Genomic DNA, 12,819 nt, shown 5'->3' on the forward strand with positions numbered 1-12,819 from the left:
TCACACGACCTTTACCCTTTCCTACAACTAGTCCAAGGCGTTCCACCTGAGTCGAGGCTAAGTAGTTGTGGGTGGCACCCGTGTCTATCATTGCCCGAATGGGCTTGCCATTTACCTTCATGTCAACGAACATTAAGGTCCTCTCTTGATGAGGAGGAGTCCTCTCATTCGCCTTCTTTTTTCCTTTCCTGGCAATTGGGCAGGGGTCCTTCTTGCGGATACCGGCACTGGTTCCCGTTAAGGGCTCAGAAATAGAGCCAACAATTGCATTGAATGCACCTACTAGCTCGGTCTGGTCCGCATCATCGGCGTCATCATCCGTCCCATCCTCAAAAGCTTGATGGGCATTCATCTGTGCATGTGGGCATTCATTATTCCAATGTGGTCTGCCGTAATGACGGCATCCTGAGGGGGGCTTCCTCCCCCGATCATTGTTGTTAGATGCAGCACTAGTATTGCCTGAAGAGGGAGCCTTAGATTTGGGTGCACTCCGGTCTCCTCCACTTCTGCTAGGGCCACCATTGTTTGGCTAGCCCCCTTTGTATCCTCCTCGGACAGGCTGTTAAGGCCTATCCTTCTGGGCTTCCACTTGGTAATCCCCAAGGCACTCTGCTGCTTGGATTGCCTTAGGCAACATGTCTACCCTTTGTCTCTGCAACTCCATCGGGCATAAGGTTTCAACCCTTCCAGGAAGGTGAAGAGTTTGTCTTTGTCCCCCATGTCACAGATGTTCAGCATGAGTGCAGAGAATTCCCGCACGTAATCTCGCACTGATTTGGTCTGGCGGAGCTCCCGTAACTTTCTTCTGGCATTGTACTCAACATTTTCGGGTAAGAACTGTAGGCGTATGACTGCCTTCAGTTCTGCCCATATCTCGAGGGCATCTTCACCAGCCTTGATGGCTTCGTACTTCACCCCCACCAGAGTTTGGCATTACCCTGAAGATACATGGCAGCAGTTGCTACCTTCTTAGCTTCTTCTAGGCCTCCCACAGCATCGAAGTATTGCTCGATGTCGAAAATGAAATTTTCCACTTCTTTGGCATTCCGAGCTCCACTGTATGGCCTTGGCTCAGGAATTTTCAACTTTTGTTTCATAGGGGCGAGGTTCACACCACCCCCAAATTGGTTTCCGCCTCCTCGAAGTAGGCCTTGTAAAGCAGCATTGACCACGTTGAGCTGGCCTGTCAAGTTATCTATAGTTTGTTGAATGGCAGTCACCCTGTCTGCCTCTTGTTCCCTGTTGGATAAATCCTCGGCACGTTCCTGCTGGAGGACCTCAAATTTACCAAAAATTTTAGCTGCCTCTGTGGCTACCGTTTGCTGGTCTCCTTCAGAGTCGCGACTGATGTTTTCTATGTCAACTTCGGCCTGGATCAGTCTGCGGTCCAGGTCGTCCAACCTTTGCATTAGGCTGGTCTTTAGGTCAGGCACCATTTCCACGATGGGCCGTAATGCGTCAACCATTCCCTCAAGGGTCGCGATGCGATCCCCATAATTCACCATGGTCAGAAATGGTGGTAATTGCAATGTAATCCCTCGTCCGATGTCGAGCCTAGGCTCTAATACCAACTGTTACGTGGCGCCTTCCTGAAGTTCCTTGGAAGGGCGACGTAAGGCTAAGCAACCGATGTCAGTACGGTTGTTGTCCACCAACTGAGGCTCCCTCCATACGCTAGACTAGATTGTCAGTGCCGTACGGAAAAACCAATGTCATGAGCAATTGAAAGAGAGCAGAAAAGAGAATTGAGAATGAAAGAAAGCTTGATTGCATTGAATGAAAGCTATTACAGAAAAACAAAACGGTGTCGGGGGGGAGAGAAAGGGGGAGGGGGAGACACCAGTACAAAGAATTGTTTGCTTGCTTGGTCCCCCTTAATAGTGCTTAAAAAAAATAAACCAAAGTTACATGACTAGACCTATGAAAGCTGAAAAATCACACTTAAAGAAAATGCAGCAAAACTACTCTATATTTACAATGAAAAGGACTTAGTCTTCTACAAAGCAGCAACAAGTCCGTTGGCAGCAACTTTGTCTTTAGCATCAGGGTCTGCACGCGCGGCATTGTCTACGCGTGCGGCGCTGTTGGCATCTGCCTGTGGCTGGGCGTTGGCGATGACTATCGGTGGGGCGACAGAGGCACATGCACGCTTTTCACTTGGAGTTGCCGAGACCACGGGGCCGACCGTGGCGACGGGCATTGGGAGGCTGGCCAGGACGCCACGAGGCGAGTCCAAAGGGTCATGGAGCATGGTTGAAAAGCCGCCCATGACATTACATACAACAACTGCCTATACCAAAACTTGATAAATGATTGCAGATGGATGCTAACTAGAGCGGGGGTGCCTACGGTGACACATGTCTTCAGGGAAGCAAATGGAGTCGCTGACCTTATGGCCAAGAATGGAAGCAGCTCAAATATTTTTGGAAATCCTATGTTGTATTTTATCCCGCCCCCTTTTGTTGTTTCTACTTTTGAATTGGACAAGCTAGGAACTCTGTGTCCTAGAATAGTCCCAACTTGTAATGACTCTTAAGTCTGATGGAATAAATGTCTTCATTACCCCAAAAAAAAAATATTAACCTAGTAAATATCAAATCCTAGACAACTTAGGAATAATAATTAATATTGATTTAATTTCTAACATATCATATCCTTTAAAACTTTTTGAGAGGTCAATATCTTAACCCTTTCTGATGGAGTTAGTGAGTGAGATGGACTATTTTCAGAGTTGAGGTCTTGTAACTTCCGAATGAAAATAAATAGAAAATAGAGTGCATAGTTTTTCAATATGAAACTACGATATTAAAATGAATTATAGGAAATAAATTTTGATTTTTTAAATTTTGAAATGCGAGATAATGAAGAAGGAGAAGTCTCAAAGTTTGAATTAAAATTTTTAAATATGGAATAAGAAATAGTTGAAAGTGCCAAAACCTTGAGATTCCTTGTTACATTAAAAATTTAAGCTCTCGTCTCTAAGTTATCTCTCTCTTCCCAACCACCTTTCTCTATCATATATGTTTCTTTATTAATCCATGATCAAAACGTGCTCAAACATTGAAACTATTTATTTGAACCCTCTCTAGAAGCTTTCTAAGCTTTATTCAAGAAAAGATACCATGTATCTCTTTAAGTACATAATACTCTTTGAATCGTGGCAGGACCAGATTCATCAAAGGAAATTTTTTTTTTTAAAAAAAATGCAAAATAATTCAACATTGAATATATATACTTAAAACTTTTTTTATCTTGTTTACCGAGTATAGTCTTTTGACGAAGGGGAGAACTTGAATTTTCGGAGGATGGGTGCACTATTAAATAAGAGATCAAAATCAGTACACCACTTTGTCTCTTTTGATTATGGGTTCCATCAAATATATATATATATATTTATTTATTTATTTTTGCCAAATTATATATATCATATCTCTACTTTAATCTGAGGAATACGGGTTCACGTGAACCATATTTTACACTTTGATCCCTCTCTGGGACTGTAGCCTTTTCGTGCCCCTAGCTCCACCCATGCTTTTGAGTCTTGACAATTCATTCCTACTTCAAATCGTTTTATTTTTTTAAACCCCCAATCTTATTTAAAACTTCATTAAAAAGATGATCAACTTAAAACCTTATTATTTTTCTTTTTACATGAGCCTCATAAAATTAATATCCCTAGAAAAGGTTGTAGTACTAACTAACGCAGATGCCTATTACATTAATACTATAGATAAACAAACATTTTATCCTTGACCATAGAGAGAAAAAAGAAAAAGAGGGTCAACCCTAGTTTTATATCTTTGATTAATGAAAACTATAGTTGGAAAATATCCAATAAAAACAGTTCATTTAAATACTCTGTTTATGGTTCATAGGTAACCTCCCACTACTTCATATTCTATATCTATATATTGCACCAAATATTTTCATATACAAAGCTCTGTCCTCTCTCCTTTTAAGCTTTCAGATTTATTTGGCTGACCTTAAATTAAATGGGGAGGAAATGCTCGCACTGTGGTATAACTGGTCACAATTCACGAACCTGTAAACCTCAGAAGACAAAAATTGATGGAAAAAATGAAGATGCTACGTCCAATATTGGTATGAAACTTTTTGGTGTGAAGCTTGAAATACCAAAAACATCTTCTTTTGCTAGTACTGCTTCAATGAAGAAGAGTTTTAGTGTTGGTTGCCTTCAGAATTCGTCGAAAATTTCTTCTTCAACAGCTGGATCTTTTACTTCCAATTGTAAGATGTTTTCAGATGAAAACCTGGATTATAAAGTGTCGAATGGTTATCTTTCTGATCATGAATTGGTTGGAAGAACTTCAGATAAGAAAAAAGGTTAGTGTTCTAATTACAAACTTGATTTTTTCCTTTTGTTTTTTCTATTTCAAGATTTGATCTTTTACCGGTAATACTTCTTCAGTTTCACATATTTCATAATCTAGCCACAAAACCGTTTTATGAAATTTCAGAAAAGTTTTTATGCTTTGGGGTTATGATCTATGACTATGTAGTGTTTCTCTCTCTCGATATACAAACATGAAAATCTTGAAATGATAGGATCTTTGCACATATTCCACCTGAGTTAAATGTTTACCTTTCCTAACTGATTACATATATTATATATTTATGTACTTATTTTAGTTGGGTGGACAGCTATTTAAGTTAATACTTTTTAATTATGAGAAATTACTCTTTTGTAATTCCTTGTTTTTCTCCGCTTTAGTTTCAATAAATTTTTGTTGGAATATCTATTTTATAAGTAAATTTATTAATTAAAGTGGCAAGGAAATTGCAATCCGGAAATATAGACCTGACGTTAAAGAATTTCTTTTTTCTAGAGAAGGGAACTCCATAGTTCTTCACATGCTAATCTTTCTTTCTTTCAAACAAGACACCCTTGATTTGTTTTGTTCTTCTTCCTTTTTTTCTTTTCTTAATGTGAGCAGCCACCCAATTGATGACAAAAGAAGGTTAAGTACGTTAGTTATTTTTGCTAATTTAAGAGATAAACAGTACCTTTTTTTTAAAAATTCCGAGTAATCTAATATTTTTATTAGTTAGAGTTGCAACTTTGGTTATGTGGCTTCAGTTGAAGTTTATATCACCTAAACAAGCATGCCATCGTAGGTAAAAGAATAGGCTTATAATAAGTAATAAATAACATTAAATCAACGCAAAAGAAATACCATCAAATGATCATACAGAATAAATTGATTCATTTTGTTTTAAATTTCCAAAAAAACTTAATATGGGAGATGCAGCTCCTCAAATAGAACATTCTTATATAGTCGCATGAAAAGTGAATACATGCACAATTGTCGCCAACATTATAATAGGATTATACTCAAGTGTGAATGTCAAGTGTTTAATCTTGGAGCATAAATTTCGAACAAATGTAAAACTCCGTTATGTCTTACTTTAAAGAGATTTTAGCCAAATAGTCGGCCGAATTCACTGTTACTTTTTCGAATATGTATACATAAATTATATACTGATTATTAATGATTATATACATATTATATAGTATGAAATATTCATATATTATATCCATCGATTTTTTTAGTTTAAGCGATAGGATGAACGACTATTTAAGTTTAATTCCATGTTGCTTTTGAATTTGTCTGACTTTATTCGGTTCGTTTACTTTTACTAGTAAAAATATATTCAAATAATAGGTTTGGTGAAATTTCCGTAGGAGTTCCATGGACAGAAGAAGAACACAGGATATTTCTAGTTGGATTGGAAAAACTTGGAAAAGGAGACTGGAGGGGCATTTCTAGGAAATTTGTCACAACAAGGACACCAACCCAAGTAGCAAGTCATGCCCAAAAGTATTTTCTTCGCCAAAATTCTCTCAATAGAACCAAGCGGAGACGCAGTCTCTTTGACAAGGTACTTAACTAAACCCCATTTAATTTCTCTCCTTTTACCAATGACTCAAAATTATTAGTAGTAAACTTCGCAAAATTGATTTTTCAACTATGACAATGCGAAGTCTATGTTACTCGGGCTCTTCAAAAATATCGCCGGATATGTGTCCGATCTTCTAAAAGCTATGAATTATTTGGAGGATCCACATGGGTGCGATAATATTTTTTGAAAAGTGGAAGCAACATAGCTTGGAGGTGTCATAATATGGCTGTGATGATCCCTCTATGTTTAATCAGAGTTCTCCAGTTCGAGCCATGGGAATGACAGTCTCACGTTTTACTTCCTTAGTGCGTGGGGCATTGCGACACGAATCCAGATTAGCCGAACGAATTTTGAATGTCGGGTGCCAAAAAAAATTGGTTCTTCGAATATGAATGTTGTATACCTTTCCATTCTTCATTAAAAAAAAAAAAGAAGAGGCAAGCCCGGTGTATTAAACTCCCGCTATGCTCGGGGTCCGGGGAAGCGCCGGATCACAAGGGTCTACCGTACGCAGCCTTACCCAATATTTCTGCAAGAGACTATTTCTACGGCTCGAACCCGTGACCTCCTGGTAACGGGGCAACAACTTTACCAGTTACGCCAAGACTCCCCTTCAATTCTTCATACTTAAAATAAAAAGCTCTAATTTTCCAATTTACAATGCAATTTACTAGATTCTTTTATTTTAACCTTTTTTCTTTAAAATTCAGCTAGTAAATTCTTTTTACACCTTTTTAATAACCAAGTTAATCATCGTCAGGTTGGGATGGATAAATCAACTATCTTACTGTTTGATAAAAGTGTTACCAAGACAAAAGAAAGCAGATCCAAGTCAACAGAGGATGATGAAACAAATATTTCCATGATAACTTTTAGTACTTCACCAAGCAAAGATTCAAAGTTAGCAACATTCGTTAATCTCCCATTTATTAATTCAAGTGATTATATTTCATTTCAAGATTCACCAAAGCCAGACCTAGAGCTCACCCTTGCAGTACCAAGGCAACTCAATAATCAAAGAAGAAAATCAGGTGGTCTTCTTGGTGGAAATACAATTACTGTCGTTTGATTAAAACATTCTGCTCATGTTTCATGTAATCAAACATAGTATAAGAAATTAGGAAATTAATTAAGTAGATGTCCATAAAAATAATCAAAATTTTCTATGTGATATGACTGATATGTAACTTTGTAAATGATGCCCTACCAGCATCACCCTTGGTCCCCCAAGCTTACCACAAATACATTTTTTTATTCCATTTTAAAATATTAAATGTTTCATCAGTGATAAAAGATATGAATTAAGTTCCAAAAGTTTGCTAGCAAGATAATTCTAATGATTTGTTAAAGGATGTTTTACTATTTTGCATGTCACATCATATCCTACTAAGTATCATATCACTTACATAAAGTATTTTAATTAGATGTCGACATTTTGAGTATATATATGTTAAACTTATGACAAATTTCAAACCATTGGTTGAATATTTTCATTCGCTAGGCATGTTTAATTTGTCCACTGTTATTGGTAGGGCTCGTACGTAGTGATAATGTTCCTTAAATCAATATTAACTATTTCCATATTATGTTCAGATCCTCTGGTGTCTGTTGGAGGAGATATATTGAAGCTCTCCCATCTTAAAAACCCGATAGAATGCGATCTCATAGTCAATTTCTTATAAGGGGATGAAATGTGTATTTCAGTAATTTTTAGGTTTTTAAAACATTTAGTCAGGTCAAACAACTTTTAAGTCTATGTTTTTCAGTAAAAACAACTTTTGTAGATGTTCAAATCCCTTTTCAGGTAAATTTAGAGTTTAAAATTGAAGTAAACCTTAACTCCCCTAACGGTTTGTAATTCCCAATTGACTTAAACATATATACAAGATGGTTGTGTACAACAGATGTACTTCTACTTAGCTTGTAGTATTAGCATAGATTCTTCAACCAACCTTTACTTAAGGTAGAAAATTGTACACTTACAGCCCTCTAACGAAAGGTCTCATTACAATCTATTTTGACTTGAATAATTATTTAACCGAAAAACGGATAACGATTGAATTTTTACGTGGTTCTAAAGATACGTAGTATAACTTGGTACAAATTGAGAAAATATATAAATGAATATCGAAATTAACTGTAAAAGAAACGAATGCAGACCAAATGAATTAATTGGCCTAGGCCCTCAAGTTTGATCACTCTCAAACTGAATGGAGAGCAGACTGATACAAGTACAAAAATGACTAAATATCCAAACCAAAAGAAAGGCAGTATATTGCTTTGTATTCTATGAATCTGAATGAATCTCTTTTCCAAATGATCAGACCTCCATTTATATAGTGGGGAAGTCCTATTCTTAATATAATTTTTAAATACAGCAAGGAATCCCATGATAGATTAATTAATTGGCCTCTCATTGATATGCGTCGTGATTTTCGCCGAGATTCTCGCCCAATTGCGGATATTCCGACTTTCTGTTTTTTGGCTCGATAAGCTTTCCTCGATCGAGGCCGATCTCAGCCTCAATCGGTCTCTATATTGCCCGATCTCAATCTTGGCCGATCTCAATCTTGACCGGTCTCTATTTTGCTCGTGCTTGATCTTAGCCGATCTCGATCTTGGAAGGTCTCTATCTTGATCGGTCTCTGGGTCTCGAGCTCGGCAACCTAACTTCGCATCATGGCTTGATATTACATGAAGTTGAACCTTGGTCTATCATGTTCCAATCTCGATTATTCATACGAAGGGGAAACTCGATTTTGACCATATACAGATAGTCCCCTCGTTTCTCGGAAAGAAGATGACGATAAACGATATGAATTTCCGAACTCCAACTCTGTGGGTGACGATGTCAGCGAAGAGCCCTATTATGACGTATGTGACAAACGTCCTGTCGGTTCAGTTACCAAGGCATTAAATGTCTGTCAGTCGTTGGTCGGCCACTACCAGTTCTAAACCGTCATTACCAGGCTATAAGTATTCAAACCTTCATATTCATTCAAAACTTTTCACTCAAAACTTCTTCTCTACTCTTGCATCTTCTTTAGAAAATTCCTTTGCTTCATAATTTTCACACCGCATACAATCCTAATTCTCTTTTCCCTTGTTCATCAATGGCGAAAACCTCCAAAACAGTGCCGCAAATAGAGGTCGCTTCTTCATCACGACCCACCGGTGGTGAGGGTGCGACGGAGCCTCACCTTGAGGAATTCGTTCCGGTAGGGTGCTCAACCGCCATTGATTTTAAGGTCGAAAAAGCCTCTTCGGTACCGGGCCGATGTGAGCCGATCTCGAGGTACCAGTGTACAATCACTGAGAAAATGCTCGACAAAGTAAAAAAGGAATGCAACTGGGGTGAAAAACACGTGGTAGTCCCATCGCCCGAAGAATCAATTACTACCCATATGGAGGTGTTCTTAAGTGTTTATACTTATCCCTTCACGGTGGGTCCCTTAGACCCCGTTATCATCGCCTTCTGCAACATGTATGACGTGACCCTTGGCCAGAATTATCCTTCTTTTTGGAGAATAGTGATTCTCCTCCGATTTTTCTCGAGCAAAATCGAGGGGTGTCCTTTCACCCTCGATCACCTTGTGCGCCTTTACAGTCCCCGAGTCTATCGAGGAGGGCTAATCAAGCTTGCTCGCCGAGGCCACCAAAGCCCCGCTATCGAGCATAGACGAGACTCGTGACCTAGTTTGGATGTGCCGATTTGTTCGAATCAGAACTTCAGACCTGATCCCTGTTGACGACATGCCGTTTTCTGAGAAATGGAACATGAATCGTGAGTACTATTCCCCTTCGAACGTTTAATTTTATGGCTCTGCTTTTCATTTTCTTGATCCACTTTTCTATGCTTGTTACAACTGTGGCCCGGATGCCGGAACCGATTCCAAAACATAAACAATGGGTAGAAGGTCTGGTACTGCAGAGACCATACTCCGAGTGTGCTTGGATGGAATTATCAAAGGGTCGATGGGAGGCCCGCAGTCATGGTAAGTTTCTTTCTTAGAATAGTCATCGTTTGGTCTTCTTCTCTTGCTTACTCCCCTTTTTTTCTTTTGTAGATCTTTGGAAGGATGTTGTCATGAGGCCCCCATCTTGTGACAAAGAAGTCCCTGCTCCAAAGCAGGTCAAAGAGAAGAAGAGAAAAGGGGCTCCGAGTTCCCCGATCTCGGAAAATAAAAAATCGACGAAGAAATCTCGCAAGCCCAAGGGGGGCTCCGGTATTATGCCTTCGGACTTGATCCGTCGTTTAAGGGACGAGCCCGAAGAAGGAGAAGATGAAGTAGCATGTGTGCGGGCTAATGTTGTGATACAACAACCCTCTGAATCGGTGGAGGTTGATTAGGGAGCTCTGTCCATAATTCCCGAACAAGGAAAAGCTGAGGCAATTCCGTCTCGAGCTGAGATGGTCGAAGGTGAGATCGGGGGCAAGGCTTCTCGTGCAGTAGAAGATATCTCTAGGGACGATATCAGGATAGTTTACATTACTAGATCCCCTCATATTTCGGATGCTACGATCCATGAGGCTAACATGTTGGAAAGTCGATCTTTCGAGGGTGTTCAGGGGTTGACTGATATCCATGGCTTTCTGGATAGGTTCGAGTCCGCTGCCCCGGAGGATATTATCGGGTTCGGTGGGTTACCAGTATCGAAGAAAGCATCATGGTCGGGCGCTATCGGGTCTTCATCGAGCCCAAAACTGGTGGACCGATTCCCGGCCCCGATTGATAATCCCGATTGTAGGCGGAAAATAGTGCTCTCCATCCCGGAGGATGCCCGAGTTTTCTCTCCCCCCACGGGGATTGCTAGTTACCTTAGGTCCTTGGTGACCGAAGAGGATCAAGCCGTGATGAACGCGGTAGGAGCCGCTTGCCTTTTCAACGAGGCCCAACACACTCTGAATCGGGTAACTTCGAGGGTATCTCTACTGTTTCTTTTATATTTAGAATTGTAGATAATTATAACATCTTCTTCCTTGTTTGCAGGCTTCGGTGTTGCATCACGAGGCTTTCCTTCGAATCTGGGAGGAGCCTGAGGCTGAGGTAAGAATGACACCTACAACCTTCTTAGTGAGAAGCTTCGGGCAGATTTGGCAACCGCTCGGGATGAGCATGCCGAGATGGCTGAGCAGGTATTTCGAGTGCTTCATGATAGTGAAGATGAATTGGAGATTACTAATAATGATCCGATTCTGCAGGCCCGATAGAGGTTCGAACAAATCGGACGGCTCCAAACACAAGTGGATGCGATACAGGCCGAGGCGGAAGAATTTAAAAAGAACACGGACATTCTAGCCTCGAAAAAGGAGATCTTCCAAGCTCAACTGGAGTCGGCCGAAACCCAGCTCCAAGCTGCGAAAGAGAAAACCTCGGTGCAGGTCGAGAAGGTCAAGGAGCTTCAGCATCGGTTGGATTTGGCCATTTCTGATAAGGCAAGCTTGGCCGATGAACTCGAAGTGGCCAGATTCGAGGTGGCCGTAGCCAGATCTGAGGTGGCCGAGGCTAACAAAAGAGCTGATGCTAAAGTGGCCCAATTTAGGGTCAATGTCAAAGTCAACCAGGTCAAGGCCAAGGGCATGGTCGAACATGCAAAATGGCAAGCTCGAAGGGAAGCTCTCAAGGGGGTCAGTGCCCAGGGCTTCGATATTGTGGCCAAAATTGAAAATGCCAAAGCGGAGGAAGCCAAGGACCGAAGGATGGCCTTCCCTGAGGAAGACTTCGAGAGCTCAAGTGAATCCGAAGACGGAGAAAATCTCGAGGATGCAACCTCTGATGAAGACCAAGCCACTTAGGACATTAGGTTTCTTATTTTTCTTTTGCATTTTTTCTGAGGCCGTTTTTTGGCCGTTGTAAATTTAGGCTGATTTAGCCTTTGTAAAAAACCATTGTATATAAATATAAGGCTTTTCTTGCCCTTTCGTCTCTCGTATTTTCCCTTTGATTTTTTGTATTTACAAAGGTCGAAAATGCCGTAGCATAAAATAAGGTTGTGTTCGATGGTTCGAACAAACCTTGCCTTTATTTCCTTTCTGGGTTTAGGCGTTATCGGGGTTTGAGGTTATCAAAGTTTTTTCCGGAAAGCATCTTAAGTTTGAGATTTTGCCAAGGGTAGCCTTTTAGAACTGGTTGTGAAAGAATTTTTTATTTTTTGAAGGCCTATTTTTGTTACGGGTTTCGGACGTCTCCGAGCCGTGTTAAATTGGCCTTAGCCTTTTAGTTCGGGAGTTACCCATTGGGCTTGTTTTCTCGTTTTATCTGGGATTGCTCGAGATAGTAGTTCCCGAGTGGGGTGGTCGTGACTTTTAGAAATCGGGGCATTGCCTATTAGGTTTTTTTCTCCCGAGACCCGATGACTTGGGCTGTTTGAGTCAGATGGCAGTCCCCAAGTAAGGGAGAGATCGTTCGTATTCCGGTTAAGTATTGCCCTTGGGCTTGTTTATATTCGGAAGTACGAAGTTATTTGCAAAGAAGGAAGATAAAAGAAATTTTTCTAATTTTTAAAGCATAAGATGTTTGTAAGGAACATATTTCTCTTTATTCTCGATCGAAGTAGGGTTCGAGAAATCTATACGGGCACGGTTCGATTTGACCGTTTGACCCTTACAATAAATCCTATTTATCGAGATCCTCCCTTTATGAATTAGTTTCCTTTCTAGAGTTGATATTCGAAGATAACGCATATCTGAGGGTAGCCCCCCAGTATTCGAGGTTGATTACAAAGGAACCTCGGATAATGTCGAATTGATCTCCGATGCCGATTCGTAATCGGGCTTGATTCTAAGTTAGTACGATTCATCGTTGCCTCATTAAAAACCTTGCCAAAAAACCCATTTGGGACAAAACTCGGTCTGAGGAAAAAAGAGTGCAACACGTGCATTTAGACCTAAGGACT

General features: G+C 40.2%; 1 protein-coding gene across 1 annotated transcript; it reads left to right on the forward strand.

Annotated features, from left to right (window-relative positions):
• Positions 1 to 3,893: 3,893 nt before the first annotated feature.
• Positions 3,894 to 7,253, forward strand: LOC104121017 (transcription factor MYBS3-like). The gene is made up of 3 exons (XM_009632913.4): positions 3,894 to 4,344; positions 5,705 to 5,901; positions 6,683 to 7,253. The coding sequence occupies exons 1-3, from the start codon at positions 3,993 to 3,995 to the stop codon at positions 6,989 to 6,991; spliced, it is 858 nt and encodes a 285-aa protein (XP_009631208.1). The 5' UTR covers positions 3,894 to 3,992; the 3' UTR covers positions 6,992 to 7,253.
• The last annotated feature ends 5,566 nt before the right edge of the window (positions 7,254 to 12,819 follow it).

This window comes from Nicotiana tomentosiformis, chromosome 8 (assembly GCF_000390325.3).
Source record: "Nicotiana tomentosiformis chromosome 8, ASM39032v3, whole genome shotgun sequence".
NCBI lineage: Eukaryota > Viridiplantae > Streptophyta > Magnoliopsida > Solanales > Solanaceae > Nicotiana > Nicotiana tomentosiformis.